Source organism: Cebidichthys violaceus, unplaced genomic scaffold (assembly GCF_023349555.1).
Source record: "Cebidichthys violaceus isolate CVI_PGR_0920_01 unplaced genomic scaffold, fCebVio1.0.p SCAF_39, whole genome shotgun sequence".
Classification (NCBI taxonomy): Eukaryota; Metazoa; Chordata; class Actinopteri; order Perciformes; family Stichaeidae; genus Cebidichthys; species Cebidichthys violaceus.
The window spans coordinates 1,426,933-1,439,963 of record NW_027176583.1 but is presented as its reverse complement, the minus strand read 5'-3'; the positions used below and the strand labels follow the sequence as shown (position 1 = coordinate 1,439,963).

The 13,031-nt window shown below is 47.2% G+C and overlaps 2 protein-coding genes across 2 annotated transcripts; one reads left to right on the top strand and one right to left on the bottom strand.

Moving 5' to 3' along the window:
• Window positions 1–1,343: 1,343 nt before the first annotated feature.
• On the top strand, window positions 1,344–2,433 carry LOC137884564 (antimicrobial peptide NK-lysin-like). Its single transcript, XM_068726400.1, has 5 exons — window positions 1,344–1,452; window positions 1,536–1,621; window positions 1,768–1,845; window positions 1,931–2,085; window positions 2,220–2,433. The coding sequence occupies exons 1-5, from the start codon at window positions 1,404–1,406 to the stop codon at window positions 2,296–2,298; spliced, it is 447 nt and encodes a 148-aa protein (XP_068582501.1). The 5' UTR covers window positions 1,344–1,403; the 3' UTR covers window positions 2,299–2,433.
• A 602-nt stretch (window positions 2,434–3,035) lies between these two features.
• tonsl (tonsoku-like, DNA repair protein) lies at window positions 3,036–12,230 on the bottom strand. Its single transcript, XM_068726472.1, has 28 exons — window positions 12,087–12,230; window positions 11,903–11,998; window positions 11,199–11,341; window positions 10,908–11,091; window positions 10,659–10,788; window positions 10,370–10,541; window positions 10,142–10,256; window positions 9,892–10,043; window positions 9,632–9,784; window positions 9,286–9,411; window positions 8,956–9,154; window positions 8,803–8,858; window positions 8,612–8,701; window positions 8,376–8,448; window positions 8,121–8,284; window positions 7,713–7,836; window positions 7,362–7,603; window positions 6,448–6,934; window positions 6,160–6,350; window positions 5,876–5,982; window positions 5,532–5,688; window positions 5,373–5,451; window positions 4,961–5,268; window positions 4,649–4,820; window positions 4,248–4,423; window positions 4,064–4,137; window positions 3,673–3,806; window positions 3,036–3,412 (listed from the first exon to the last, which is right to left on the bottom strand). Exons 1-28 carry the CDS (start codon window positions 12,109–12,111, stop codon window positions 3,213–3,215), a joined length of 4,329 nt encoding a protein of 1,442 aa, XP_068582573.1. The 5' UTR covers window positions 12,112–12,230; the 3' UTR covers window positions 3,036–3,212.
• Between the last annotated feature and the right edge of the window lie 801 nt (window positions 12,231–13,031).

The following is a 13,031-nucleotide window of genomic DNA, read 5'->3' as shown; positions in this document are numbered from 1 at the left end:
CTGCGGTGAGACCAACGTTTGTACGTCAAGCTGAATTCATAAAGCATATTTAATGAATGCAGGCCAGTGGTCTGCTTTAAACACTATGATATACATATATGATATACATAAATGATATACAGTTAGAGACGCTAATAAAAAACAAGAATGACAGAAACGTATCTTTTATTTCATTGTCAGTCACGTCAACACTCTTTTTGGGCTCTTTCTAACCGGGCTTTCTAAAAATGAATTATTGAAATGATGTTAATATTACACATGACAATATCTTGCAAATACTCTTAAATCATTTTATATATACAGCTATGGTTACTCTCCTCTCCTCACCTCTCAATTGTATTTGTGTGAAGTTTTCTTTTAGTGTGAAACCATTTATGAGATTGGGTGTACTTGGTGTACTTGGTGCTGAATTATGTTTTAAAATATGACTCAAAGAGCGCTGGTGAAACAGAGAGCAGCGTTATTCTCCTGCTCTCTGCAAATAAAAGCGACGTCATTCATCCACTTCTGTCTTATGATTGAAGTTTTCATTGATAAAACGATTTTCTTTCATGTAAGTTGTGAAGTTGTGGAAGTCTCTAAAGGTCAAAACTGAAGAGGAGAATATTCCACACATTTAAAATATGATGCGAGGGAGAGAGCCGACCTCATCATTTTAATACAATCAAGCTTGTGTGCAAGTTTGTTTTTAGGACAATAAATGATACAATGTTACAAAACAACACGTTTTTGCCTTGAATTTGACTGCTGGATGGGTTTCTTAACGCTACAATAGGCTAACGTTAGCATGCTGACTTTAGCTCAAAGCATGTGTGATCACAGTCTCACAGGTTGAAAGATTGTTGTGTGACCGGTGTGTGAAATAGAGGGGGTCTCTCTGGGGGACCGAGACCCTTTGATAGACAACTCAGACCCCCTGAAAGCCTCAACAGTCTCTACAATCACAAGACTAAATAGTTTGTCACTAAAATGTATTTTAAAAGCGTACTAATGCTCAACAGTTTTCATTATTCAAACAGCAAAACATATTTTGAGAGCAAGAGAGGTTATTTTGCGGGACCCCCAGAGTGACAGCAGGTATTTCACACACTGTGCCACCATAGAAATAACATAGAATATATTCTATTTCTATGGGTGCAGCGCAATATTTCATTTCACGCCAAACACAGTCAGTGCATTGACTGGAAGACATGTTTCGATGAGTGGGAGGTGTGAAGGTTTCATGTGATGGTGGTTTCAACAAACACCACAAGTTGGAGACAAACTGCTGGTTGTAGTTTGAATTTCTATCTCGGGGGGGGAGTGTTGTTCTGCAGCCCCTCACCTCTGTTGGGTATAAAAGGTGTGCTATCACCAGACACACACACTCACACACACTCAGAGGTCACCGCTCACTGCCAGCAATGGAAGCATCTTCAGTCCTCCTCGTGTGCGTTCTGGTGACATGTTCAGGTGAGCTGATGTGTTGTTGGATCGTAACATCGTCTTCATCACGTGACGTGTTCTTCACCACTGCTTGCTCTGTCTCTTCACAGTTTGGACGGTCCACGGGAGAAGCTTCGAGGTCAACATTGACGATCAGAAGCAGGTGGAGGTGGATATCTCCGTGAAGGCCGGCAAGGTAATGTTCAAACACTCCGACGGTCCTGCATTCCTTGATGTGATCCACAAAGCGTCTCTGCAGACTGTGTGACTGAAAAACAACACTTCAAAATGACCCAATATGGGCTCACAGCTATATTCAAAGTGTGTCTCTTTCATCTGCAGCTTCCAGGAGTGTGCTGGGCGTGCAAGTGGGCTTTAAAGAAGGTGAAGAAAGTCATCGGGCGCAACGCCACTGCAGAGGTAACATTCGGTCTGAAGGTCTGACGGCTCAGGGAAGCTTTGTGTCATGAACGGTGTTGATCTTCTTCTTCTTCTTCTCTCGCAGATCCTGACGGCGAAGTTGAATTCCGTCTGCAAGGAAATCGGCTTCTTAAGACCTCTGTGCAGCAAGTTTGTGAAGACGCACCTCGGAGAGTTAATCGAGGAGCTCAGTACCACCGACGACGTGAGGACGATCTGCGTCAACACCGGAGCCTGCAAGTGAGTCACCGGCTCCATTATTCTGCTGTTACAACTATTCACAAATGCTCTTCTTTGAACCCTGAAAAGGAGCATAATAGGTACATTTGAATCACTTTGTATCTCTCCCTGTTCTTCTGATGTGCTCTCTGTAGGCCAAAGGAGCTGTTGGACCTGCTCCTCATTGCAGTGGACGAGGAGTCTTCAACTGAAATGAATGAATATCGCAAATGAACAATTATTAAGACGCACTTAATTAGTTTGACTGATACTCCGTGCATAAACAGTATGTGATCAAGAATCTCTACGATGTCTGTAACATTTCTGTTTCTGTGCACAGATGATATCAATAAAGATTTGCATTTCAAACTTTTAAGAATATTCTTTGTCGGACGAGACTCTGTGTCATCTTCACCTTTAAACCTCGTTAAGATCTGATTACTGTCACTTCAGTGGAAAGATTACATCTGAACGGTTTAGAACATTTACAGAGAATAAACTGGGCTTTGAAACTTTCTTAAAAACAATTTAAAACTTAATTTACAGTAAGTTACAGTATTCAAGCTGCATTTCAAGTTCAAAATGACCAAAACAATATCAAGAGTGTGATTACAAAGCTGTGTTTTGAGGTGAAGCTTTAGTTTCTATACTTGAACACTTTTACAAACATTAGATGCATTTTATCAGCAAATTAAAGAAAAGGGGAGGAGCAAATATAAGCTGCACCTTATGGCAAAAAACAAGCAACCCTAACCCACCAACCTTCCTCTGACAGGATGTGGTTAATACCTCGCTCTCACCACAGCTCATCATCCTCACCGATCCACAGGTCCGTCTTTAAACTTTGCATTAGTGTGTGTGTGTGTGTGTGTGTGTGAGTACAGCAGGTTTAATGTTCAACCTCTTCAGACTAACGAGTCAAACGTGTTGCTGTTCAGGATCTATATGAACCAGAAAGAATCCCTCAAGAGTCACTTTAATAGTTTTTTTATATTAAATCATACAATCCAGTCTCCAGCAGTGTGTTACGACACAAACACACTGCTGCTAACACAACCTGAAGACCTTCACAGACACACATACATGAGGACTACAACGTAGAGACACACAGGACAAACCATTCACACAGAATGTCCGTGTCCCTCTCTTCACGAGACGGTGCCAGCAGAGAGCAGACACAAACCGCTCCGGTCAATGAAGCGTCCGCGGGACCGACCCGCGTCCCAGCTCTGCTTTAAGGCCTGCCGGTCCAGTTTGTTGAGTCCCTGGGAGCAGAGACGGAGGTCCTGGACCAGATCCGACAAGCCATCCAGACCCGCGCTGTCCCAGGGGCCGGACACCTCGCAACCTGAGGGAGACGGAGCGTATATTAGCTCACCCTGGTGTTAAACTAATATTCTGAATATTACACACATCTTACTTTTAGGCAAATTATACTGAACACATTTTTCACATTTGGTATAATTGCTAGCAAGCAAACATGGATGTGAACAACAATAAATGGTTCTGTAAAATGTTTTATGAGGAAGACATTTTTAGGCCTCAAGGAAACACATGTATCAATAATCCTGTAGGTTATGACCAGAACACAATAACACACATCAGCACCTTGAAGGTTTAGAAGGACCAGATGTCGACGGGCCTCTCTGAGTGAGGTCAGGATGCTGTGAAGTGCCGCCGAGGTAACGGACGGATTTCCCGACAGGTTCAGGCTCACCAGAGTCGGACATGACGGCAGGCACCTGGGAGGAGAAACCCAAAACGTTTAATAAGAGAAACTGATGATTGCAGACAGAAGCAATCAAAGGCTGACAGACCAGACTGTTCACAGTGAAGAAGAGGAGGAAGAAGAGGAGGCCTCTGCTTTGTAGTTAATCGTAACTCTGAACACATGTTCACAGACGTTTGGCCGCAAACTTCAAAGACGTGATCAAACTGTAATTATGATTCAAATGATGCACGTTCATCATCTCACAGAAATGAAGGGACATGCACTCACCTGGCCAAGGTGGCTACGCTGCCGTCCGTCAACCCGTTTGCTGCCAGACTCAGGTGGGTCAGTGAACACTCATCCTGGCACAAAGACCAACGATTTGATTTGATCTGACGTTCCACACGTGAATGACGGCTGTGTATTAAACTGTTTGCTCTGTGTGTGTGTGTGTGTGTGTGTGTGTGTGTACCTGTGACAGGATGTTGGTGAGGTGCTCCAGCGCTGGGTAATCAGCCGGACCCCTGCAGACAGCAGACAGGTCCAGGTGTGTGAGACAGTGGAGAGGCAGAGTCTTCAACACGAGCTCAAAGCCAGTGGAGCCCAGTGCATTGTGGGAAAGACACACTGATCTCAGATGGCCGGTTCCTGAAAGATCAAAAGGATATTAATCTATAAACTCATTGTAAAGCTGAAGGAGATTATACGTTTAAATGCTAAGCTAACAACAAGTCGCGGGTTGATCCATCGCTGGAGTCGGAGACATAACGTGTTGTGGGCTGATCCCTACAGTAATATTAATAATAATAATAATAATAATAATAATAATAATAATAACGTCACTCATTCACAACGCAGTGTTTGGACGGTCACCTGTCAGCGCGTTGGCCAGCAGCAGTCGATGCTGCTGTAGGAAGCGGGCGGTGAGGCCACAGGCCTGCAGAGACAGCTTGGCTAACAGAGGGCAGCAGGACAGCAGGCGGGACAGCGTCTCGGACACACCGTCCCCCACCTGGTTCATGCTGAGGTCCAGCTCCTCCAGGCACTGTACCAGGACACAACCACGAACAGCATTCTGTTTGTAGTACTGAGTGCACGCTTTAAAGTTACTATGACATAAATGTAAATAATGTAATCAAACTACAACGTCAACTTTCATCACCGAGGACCAGCCTGGCTCTTTACCGGAAACGCAGGACGAATCTGTCCCTTCAAAGCGTTCACCGCCTTCTCCAGCCCTTCCCCCGTGATGCCGTTGGCAGAAACGTCCAACAGCCGAAGCCGGGGCATGGTTATCGTAGCGGCAACCAGCTCGGGAAGAAGGTCGCCGTTCAGACGGTTGCCGGAAATCCGCAGCTCGGTGAGGCTGGCCTGCAGCTTCAGGGCACGGAGCAGCGGGTTGAGGGAGGAGGCGGCCAGGCTGAGGCCGCACAGCGACACGGAGGAGCTCCCGTCCTGCACCTCGCACAGCCGGGTGACACGCGTGTTCTCATCTGCAGGGAGACAAACAGATGCTCCAGGACGGGTTAGCAAAATGTGTGTGTGTGTGTGTGTGTGTGTGTGTGTGTGTGTGTGTGTGTGTGTGTGTGTTGCTCACCCACTGCCAGGCTGCTACAGGCGTTCTTATAGCGCTCAGGGAGAGGAGGAAGAACCCAGGAGGAAACCTCAGCCAGAACCTACAACAGAACACAACATAAGTCATAAGTAACATTAAAAAGATACTTTCTCTTAAAGCCGGCCCTCTCACTGGCCTTACCTCTTCGTTGGTGTGTAGGACGGCCAGCAGCGGGTCCTGCGGGGAGAGCAGAGCGCCTTCCTTCTGCAGTGAGAGGCGAGGCAGGAGGCCACACTTCTGGTAATAACGCTGAGCGGCCTGCTCACACAGCCACCGCACAGTGCAGGAGTCCGCCTCACTGCAACACAGTGGAGCCAGGATGTGGGTCAAACACCGGCATGCGCCTCAAGAGTCAACGCCAACGTTAAATCCACAAAACTACATCACTGGTGTCTTTTAAATCACTTCTTAAAACCCATTTCTACAGACTGTCGTCGCTTTATTTTGTATTATTGTTATTATTCAAAAGTTACATATACACCAACCTTTGTGGAACTGGGATGAGGAAGACATCTTCCTGAACTCTGACCCTCATTCTGATCGGTGGAGGCAGTGATCTCGTTAGAGGAGCAGCAAAACTCTGAGCTGGAAGCTGAGACAAATAAAAAAACAAGACAATGGAAATCAGATCCAGATCAGGATCTGTGCAGCGTGACTCATGTCACTCATACACAGTGAGTTCAGAAGGTGTCCGTCTGAATTGTACTTCATTCTTGTTGTTCTATAGTAGAACTGACACAGGGTTTGATACAGAGATCTATTTTCTCACCTGCATGATTATTTGCGGCGGTGGCGTTTCAGGTCTCAGGTCCTCGTCGTCTGTAACTGTGGGGCTGTGTGACCTGTTCACCTCTCGTCTGCCCAGCCTGACCATCCCGGGCATCTGGGTCATCTTGACCTGGTGAGGCTTCAGAGAGCCGCTCTTGTTCACAGAGAGACTCCTGCTGGAGGACGAGGGAACTGCAGAAACACGAAAGAAAAAGACGGTAAAAAAAAAAAAAAAAAAAAATAAGCAAAGAGATGTAGAGCAAAATAAAATGAGTAGTGAAGTCATTACCTCGGCAGGCTGTGTCGGAGTTGAAGAGCCTGTTTTGGCCTCTCGCTGATGAGGACGAGGCTGCGTCCTCCCCTCTCAGCTCACTCTGATCCACTCCAAGCCTCCTCTTCTTCTTCGGCTGGATTTCCCCCAAGTCATCCTCCAGCCAGTCGTCAGCCAGATACTCCTCCTCTGGAACCAGGGCTGATTTGTTGCTGGATGAAACAGCTGGTGTGCTGGAGAACTGAGGCTGGGACAGACCCTGGAGGAGAGTTTTGGCGCTGCCTAAGCCTCGGATGGCGCTGTGGTACTCCTCTCGGGCAAAGACAGATGGCGCCGGAGCCTCCCTGAGACTTTCCAGACCGGAGTTGGAGATCGGGTCGGTCTCCCTGTTTGCGGGGACTTCCTTTTGACTCGGGGCTGCTGGGAAACTGCGTCGAGGTCGGACGGCATGGAGAGGACTCAGCCGGGAGTCAGAGTCGCCGTCTTCTGAGGAGCTGCTGTTATCCTGAGGACGACAAACATACGAGTCACGTACTTGATCTAAAGAATTCAGTTTCAGGGTTTCTGCAGGGGCAACCGAGTCAATCCAAGACTTTTCCTTACATCACACAGTAGGCTGTAGTGATGGCCTAAAATTATATCAGATCATTATTTTCAGTACATACCATAACTCCTAATTAATTATGAATAGATAATCCAATTAAAAAGTATGAATTATTTAAGTTTTTGCTTAACTCGCCCATTAATAGACAATGAGCTTCCTAGCTACTGCGGCTGGCGGTGGTGACAGATGCTCCAGGGTCAAACAGCCTCCTGCAGCACAACTTTTATTTTGAAGAGGTGTCCAAAGTCTCCTGACAGGTCGTAATCAGATACATTATAGTAGTAAGTATTTCTATCTTCACATAAAAGAGGCGTTTGGCAGACATTACCCCGTACAAGACAGCAGCCTCTGTTCCTCTGGCTCGGTGCCGCTGTGAGGAGCCGTTGCTCTTCCACCGTTTGGGGCTGGCAGGTACCGCCTTCACCTCTGAGCTCCTGCTGGTCCGGGGCCTGTCTTGGCTGGAGGAGCAGCCCCTTTCAGAGGACAGCAGCGGCTCTGAGAACTCGGCATCAAACAGCTGGCTGTCCTGCAGCTCATCGAAAGCCTTGGCTGGTGCCGGAGCAGCGGGGACTGTGTTAGACAGAGATAGGAGGGGGGGAAAAAAACCTGTGCCTGAAAGGATGTTTTTTTAAAAAGGTAACCCGAGGCTAAACCGCTGCGATGATGCAAAAGGCCTCACCTCCCCCTGCAAGAGCCTTCCTCAGCAGTCTCTCTGTGGCGACGCACTCCTGCTTGGCGTCCTTGTCCAACTCCCTGCTGTACGTCCTCTGCCACTGGCGCAGGGTGTCCGTGGCGGTGTCACCCTGACAGAGGACGGCGGAAGCATGAGACGGATGCGCACACACACACACGAGACCCATCAGAAAACAGATTTGGTTGGTGGGACCCCCGTTACCAGCGGCAACAATGCAACGCAGCGGGGCGGCAACTCACACGCCTCCACGACTGGAAAGTCATGATATTTTGCTACATATATTTAAACCAGTTCCACTGTTCCTTAAAAGCAGTCTCATTCAAAAAGATTGAAGTAGTTTTTGTCTTGTGATATACAATTTGTACACACACACACACACACACACACACACACCTTAGAGTTGCGTTGGGTGACAGAAGCCCCTCGTTCCACCAAGAGTCTCGCAACTTTGAAATTGCCACAGGAGAGGGCGTCGTGTAGAGGCGTCACTCCTTCACACGAGGGTCCACCGGGATCGTTGACGTTGGCGCCGTGCTGCAGAAGCACGGATACAATGTCTGCACGAGAGACAGGGTCGATCTTTTGGATTGTTTTTCATAAAAGCGACATTTAAACCAGGTTATATCAAGTTAATATGAAATCAGTTACCATAGTGGCCGTGGTTGCAGGCCTCGTGAAGAGGAGTCCAGCCACAATAGTCTCTGGGGTTCACTGGGTGACCCTGACAGCAAGCAGAGCATCATTAATCATCAGACAAGTGAGATATTTTACTGTTAACTGTGGATTTTACTGCCATTTGTCTGGATGACAATTTCGCTTTTTTTGGCCACATTTAACATGCATTATTTCTTGAAACAAATAATCACAAATGTTGTTGTTCTCACCTGTTCCACCAGATACTGGACCTGCTTCAGGTTTCCGTCAATACAAGCTCTGTGCAGAGTCGTCTCGCCCTTCTCGTTCCTCTTGTTCCACTAAAGCAGGAGAGCGGATGGTAAAACACTGAAGAGGGCGGACACATAGTACGAAGACGAGACGACTGCCGGGGAACATGACAGCGGATGTGATCACTCACCCTTCCCGTCTTCCTCCTTCCTGACACCATCTTGTCATAACCTTCCAAATCATCGTCTAAAATCCACACGAAGAGTCACACGACACACATATCAACAAACGGAAACACATAATAACTTTGGGAAATATTGTAATTCGTCTAGAGACGTTGTACCCGAGTCTGAGAGAACGACATCACTGTCATCCAGAGCTTCGCTGTTGTCCATCTCCTCCTCTTCATCGTCCTCACCATCGCTCCCGTCTGGACTCCAGCCCTCTGCGGCGCACAGCTCCCGCAGCCTCGCCTCGGTGTCCTCGGTCTGTGACGAGGCGTGTCGCCTCTGCGACGCCAGCCAGAGCCTCAACACGCGTTTCTGTTGGAGAGGAGTGAGTGTTCATCCACAGCATCTGCTTGTAGAACCTTTAGAAAGCATCATTCCACTGTGTATGCATCGGCCTTTCAAATCCAGCTGGACCGTCTTCTCTTATCCTCGTTCCAGCTCACCTGCAGTCTGGTCTGGCCAGACTTGTGAGCGCAGAGGGCGGCTGCTCTGTAGCTGCCGTCTACTTCCTCAAAGCCACAGCCGCTCTCCTCCTGAGCCGCCGCGATGTTCAGCCAGGTACTGCACTCCTGATCCAGACACAGACGAGTGAGTAAAGCGCTGAAAGATTCTCATAATGTTATGAATTATGTGGACAGTCTGAAGTAGCACTAACGATCAATAAGTAAGCATCTCCTTTTATGTACTTAAACAATATACTGTATATTAAATAAAACCCAGATGACATCACTACGATCAGAGAATGTCAGAAAAAGAGAGTACTACATATACATACATATACATGTATACCTCAGTGGCGGTGCCGTGGCGTAAAGCCAGCTCCTGTCTGTAGTGCTGCGCTGCCTTGCTGTGCTGCCTCAGGTCGGTGTAGGTTGCAGCCAGAGACACGTGGATGACAGCCAGCTCTCTTGCAGGCTTTCCCAAAACTTCAGCGCCCTTTAACTGCAACACGCAGCAAACACAGCTTAACACACCTCGTCATGCATCGTGTGAACACACTTGACCGGAGACAGAACGGGTGCTGAGGTAAACACTAACGCGTTCTTTACCTGAGCTTGATACGCATCCACAGCTTTGCCGTAGCAGCCGAGCTTACAGTAAAGGTCCCCCAGCTGCTCCGCCAGCCCCACGGCCTGATGGGAGCTCGGCCCTTTGCCCGGATCCTCCCCCAACTCCTCCTCCAGTTTACAACCCTGGTCCGCTGTGAAATTCAAACAAACCACGACATCAACTCAGCTATCTTTGTAGAATAAACTATAATAATAATAATGATCAAGAAGACCGCGTGGATAAACAAACCATATTTAAAAGCCTTCTTCACTGTTTGCCGGTCCAGTGGCTGCTGGGAACCCAGAGAGAGAGCCTTCTTCAGAGATCGCCTAGCTGCTACAAAATCAGCCAGAGACAGCTGCACCTGTGGGTGGATGTCATGGAGATGCACTGGTTACCGAATGTACAGCCACAATAACAGAACACGGGTAGTTTCACTACAAAGCTTTCTCACAAATGTTTTTTTGTTTTTTGTACCTTGCCAATGCAGTGGAAGCACTCGCTCTCACTGAACTTGTCTTTCATCTTCCTCGCACACTCTTTGGCCTGTTCAAGGCAGCGCACTGCATTAGACTGCTGACCGTGGCGGAAGTAGATGTTGCCCAGGTTGAAGTTTGCGCGGTAGAGATCCTCCAGCAGATGACTCTTCCTTTACAGGACAAGAATGGAGGAAGCAGAATGAACAATGATTTATGGTCATCTTTAAATCCCTGTTGTACCCGGTCAGTGAAGAGTTCTACATTATTATAGTTCAGGATGTTCTTACTCTGCAATAAAGACACTTCGTCTGATGAACTCGCTGCAACGTTTGTGTTCCCCTAGATGATCACAGACCAGACCAAGATTGAGGAAGAGGCGTGCCTTCATCTCTTTAATCTCCCGCTCTGGCACAGTCCCTGAAAGAAAGAAAAACATTGGAAGAGACAAACGTTACAAAACGATGGGCACCAGATCATTGAACAGGCTCCATATAACCCCAGAGGATTGAAAACAAGTTCATAAAAACCGTGCAGACCTTCAAGACGGTCATCCACAATGGCCAGGCTCTTCCTGAAGGCATCCTCTGCTTGCTCCAGGCTGCTCCTCGATTGGTCCGATTCATAACGGAAGAGGTAGGTTCGACCAATCGTGGCGAGCGCCCTTTGCTCCTCAGCATGATCTCTGACAGAGCGAGCTAGGTCCAGGTGACATCGCTGGTGCTAAAGAAGCAAAATGCATGCGGCGTATGAGCCGGCCCGTCTGTCTCACTGCAGCACTAACCCAAATAGTCTCAAGTGTTCTGTAGGAGGCGGAGCAATCTACTCACTTTCAGAGCAGCTTCAATGTTCCCCATCTCTGCGTAGCATTCTCCTATCTTACGGTGGGCCACAGCTCGTCCAATCACATCCTTTAGCGCCTCGGAGAGAGACAGCTCCTGCTGGTGCTCCCTGATGGCCGCCTCGTGATCACCTGAGAGGCACACAAACAAAGGGAGGAGGGAGGAGGAAGGAGGAACGAGCAGAATAAGAACAGGACACAGTGACACTTTACATTACTGGAAATGTGACAGAGACACAGGACATGATTGCAGGGATTAGGACTAAAATAAAAGACAACTGAATTGATTAAACTAGTAGTAATGTCACACTGGGAGCAGTTTCATTATTAAAGAGGCAGAAGAAGAAGAAGAAGAAGACAGTGGTGAGTAGGACTATGAAGCTCATGCAGAGATGATGGCTCAAAACTGCTGATTGAAAACAACTTAAAACTCATCAGAAGGACCAATACTTAGTGAAGGTATTGTGAATTAATTGACGTTTATAATAAGCCGAGTTTGCAAATTAGGAGTTGTGTATTTATGAGTAACTGTATAATCAGCATTATTTAGACACTGCTATCAACTGTGTCTGCTCTATGTCTATATCATTATGCCTGTATTATATATCATAAATGCCATCTGCACAGATTCCTATTACTGTCATACATACATCGACAGTGATCTTAATGTTGTGACCGCTATGAACCACTTACCAGTCCTGGACAGCAGCTCTCCCAGCTGATTGCAGATGTTCGCTTCCTCTCGTAGATTGCTGCTGTTCTGCGCTTTGCTCTTTGCTTTCTGCAGCTCTGCGGAGAAACATCCCACAAATGAGCAAATGTCCCACGTCCACAGTGTAAACGGTCAACGCGAAGGACGTGCTTCATCAACACTTACGTTTCATCTCCCGTGAAGAGCTCATCTTGGGTAAAAGCTGTGTTAGCTAACGACAACGCAACGCCATCCACGTTAGCTTAGCTATCCGGATGACACCCAACTGGCGAATTAAAAACAACTTTTTTTTAAACTTAATTTTCACTTTTACTTGTCAATTAAAGTCCTCGTTGTCAGTTTATTATCCGATCGTGTTCAACATCTCATCAAACAGCGCTAGCTAGAAAACCTCTCAGTAAACATCTTTACAATAACCCGCCAGTTTGCGCGAGCCAATCACGACACTGTGTCGCACTCATGTGAGTAACCCCCGATCGTTGCCTCTCAGGTACAAACCCCGCCTGGCTCAACAGGGTTATAGAATGTAGTGTTCTACACTGCCCTCAACATGAATCATCGCTGTAACTCAGCACGTAACAATAACGTACATGATTTGTAAACGTGTCTGTGGATGGTGTACAGTAAGACAACTGAGTGTGTGTGTCTGACAGACTAAACTCAGGGCAGAAAACAACAAACATTCATATGACTACCGTTCATTGGCTAACGCCAGAGCGTGACGTGTTTCTACACGGAAACAAAGAGAAGGGTTAGTTCAAGAGAAACCTTCTGGTGACTTGACGTGACAGTTTGACAACTAGCGATCGTCGATGCACTCAAATCACACACACACACACACACACACACCACGCTATGGTGCGAAACTATAGGAGTGTATTAAAGTCGTGTGAGGGGACATGACGCACACAGACGTCACAAAGGGCCCAGGAGCTCGTGCTGATGAGTAGCTGGCGTCTGCTTCCTGGTCGAACTGTTCTTTATGTGGGTCAAGCGAAGTCACGTCTGTCACAAAGGTTAGGAGTGACATTACTTCCGGAGCCAGTTTTGACCTAAATTGTCACATAAACCTGATGTCACTGCTGGTCCGTCCATAGCGAGGGAGATCAT

Coding starts and splice junctions, on each gene's coding strand:
- LOC137884564 (XM_068726400.1), top strand. CDS start 1,404: ATGGAAGCATCTTCAGTCCTCCTCGTGTGCGTTCTGGTGACATGTTCA. Junction 1,846..1,930: donor GGCGCAACGCCACTGCAGAG/GTAACATTCGGT, acceptor CTTCTCTCGCAG/ATCCTGACGGCGAAGTTGAA. Junction 2,086..2,219: donor GTCAACACCGGAGCCTGCAA/GTGAGTCACCGG, acceptor TGCTCTCTGTAG/GCCAAAGGAGCTGTTGGACC.
- tonsl (XM_068726472.1), bottom strand. CDS start 12,111: ATGAGCTCTTCACGGGAGATGAAAC. Junction 11,342..11,902: donor AGAGCTGCTGTCCAGGACTG/GTAAGTGGTTCA, acceptor TGTGCCTCTCAG/GTGATCACGAGGCGGCCATC. Junction 7,837..8,120: donor TCACCCAACGCAACTCTAAG/GTGTGTGTGTGT, acceptor GTCCTCTGTCAG/GGTGACACCGCCACGGACAC.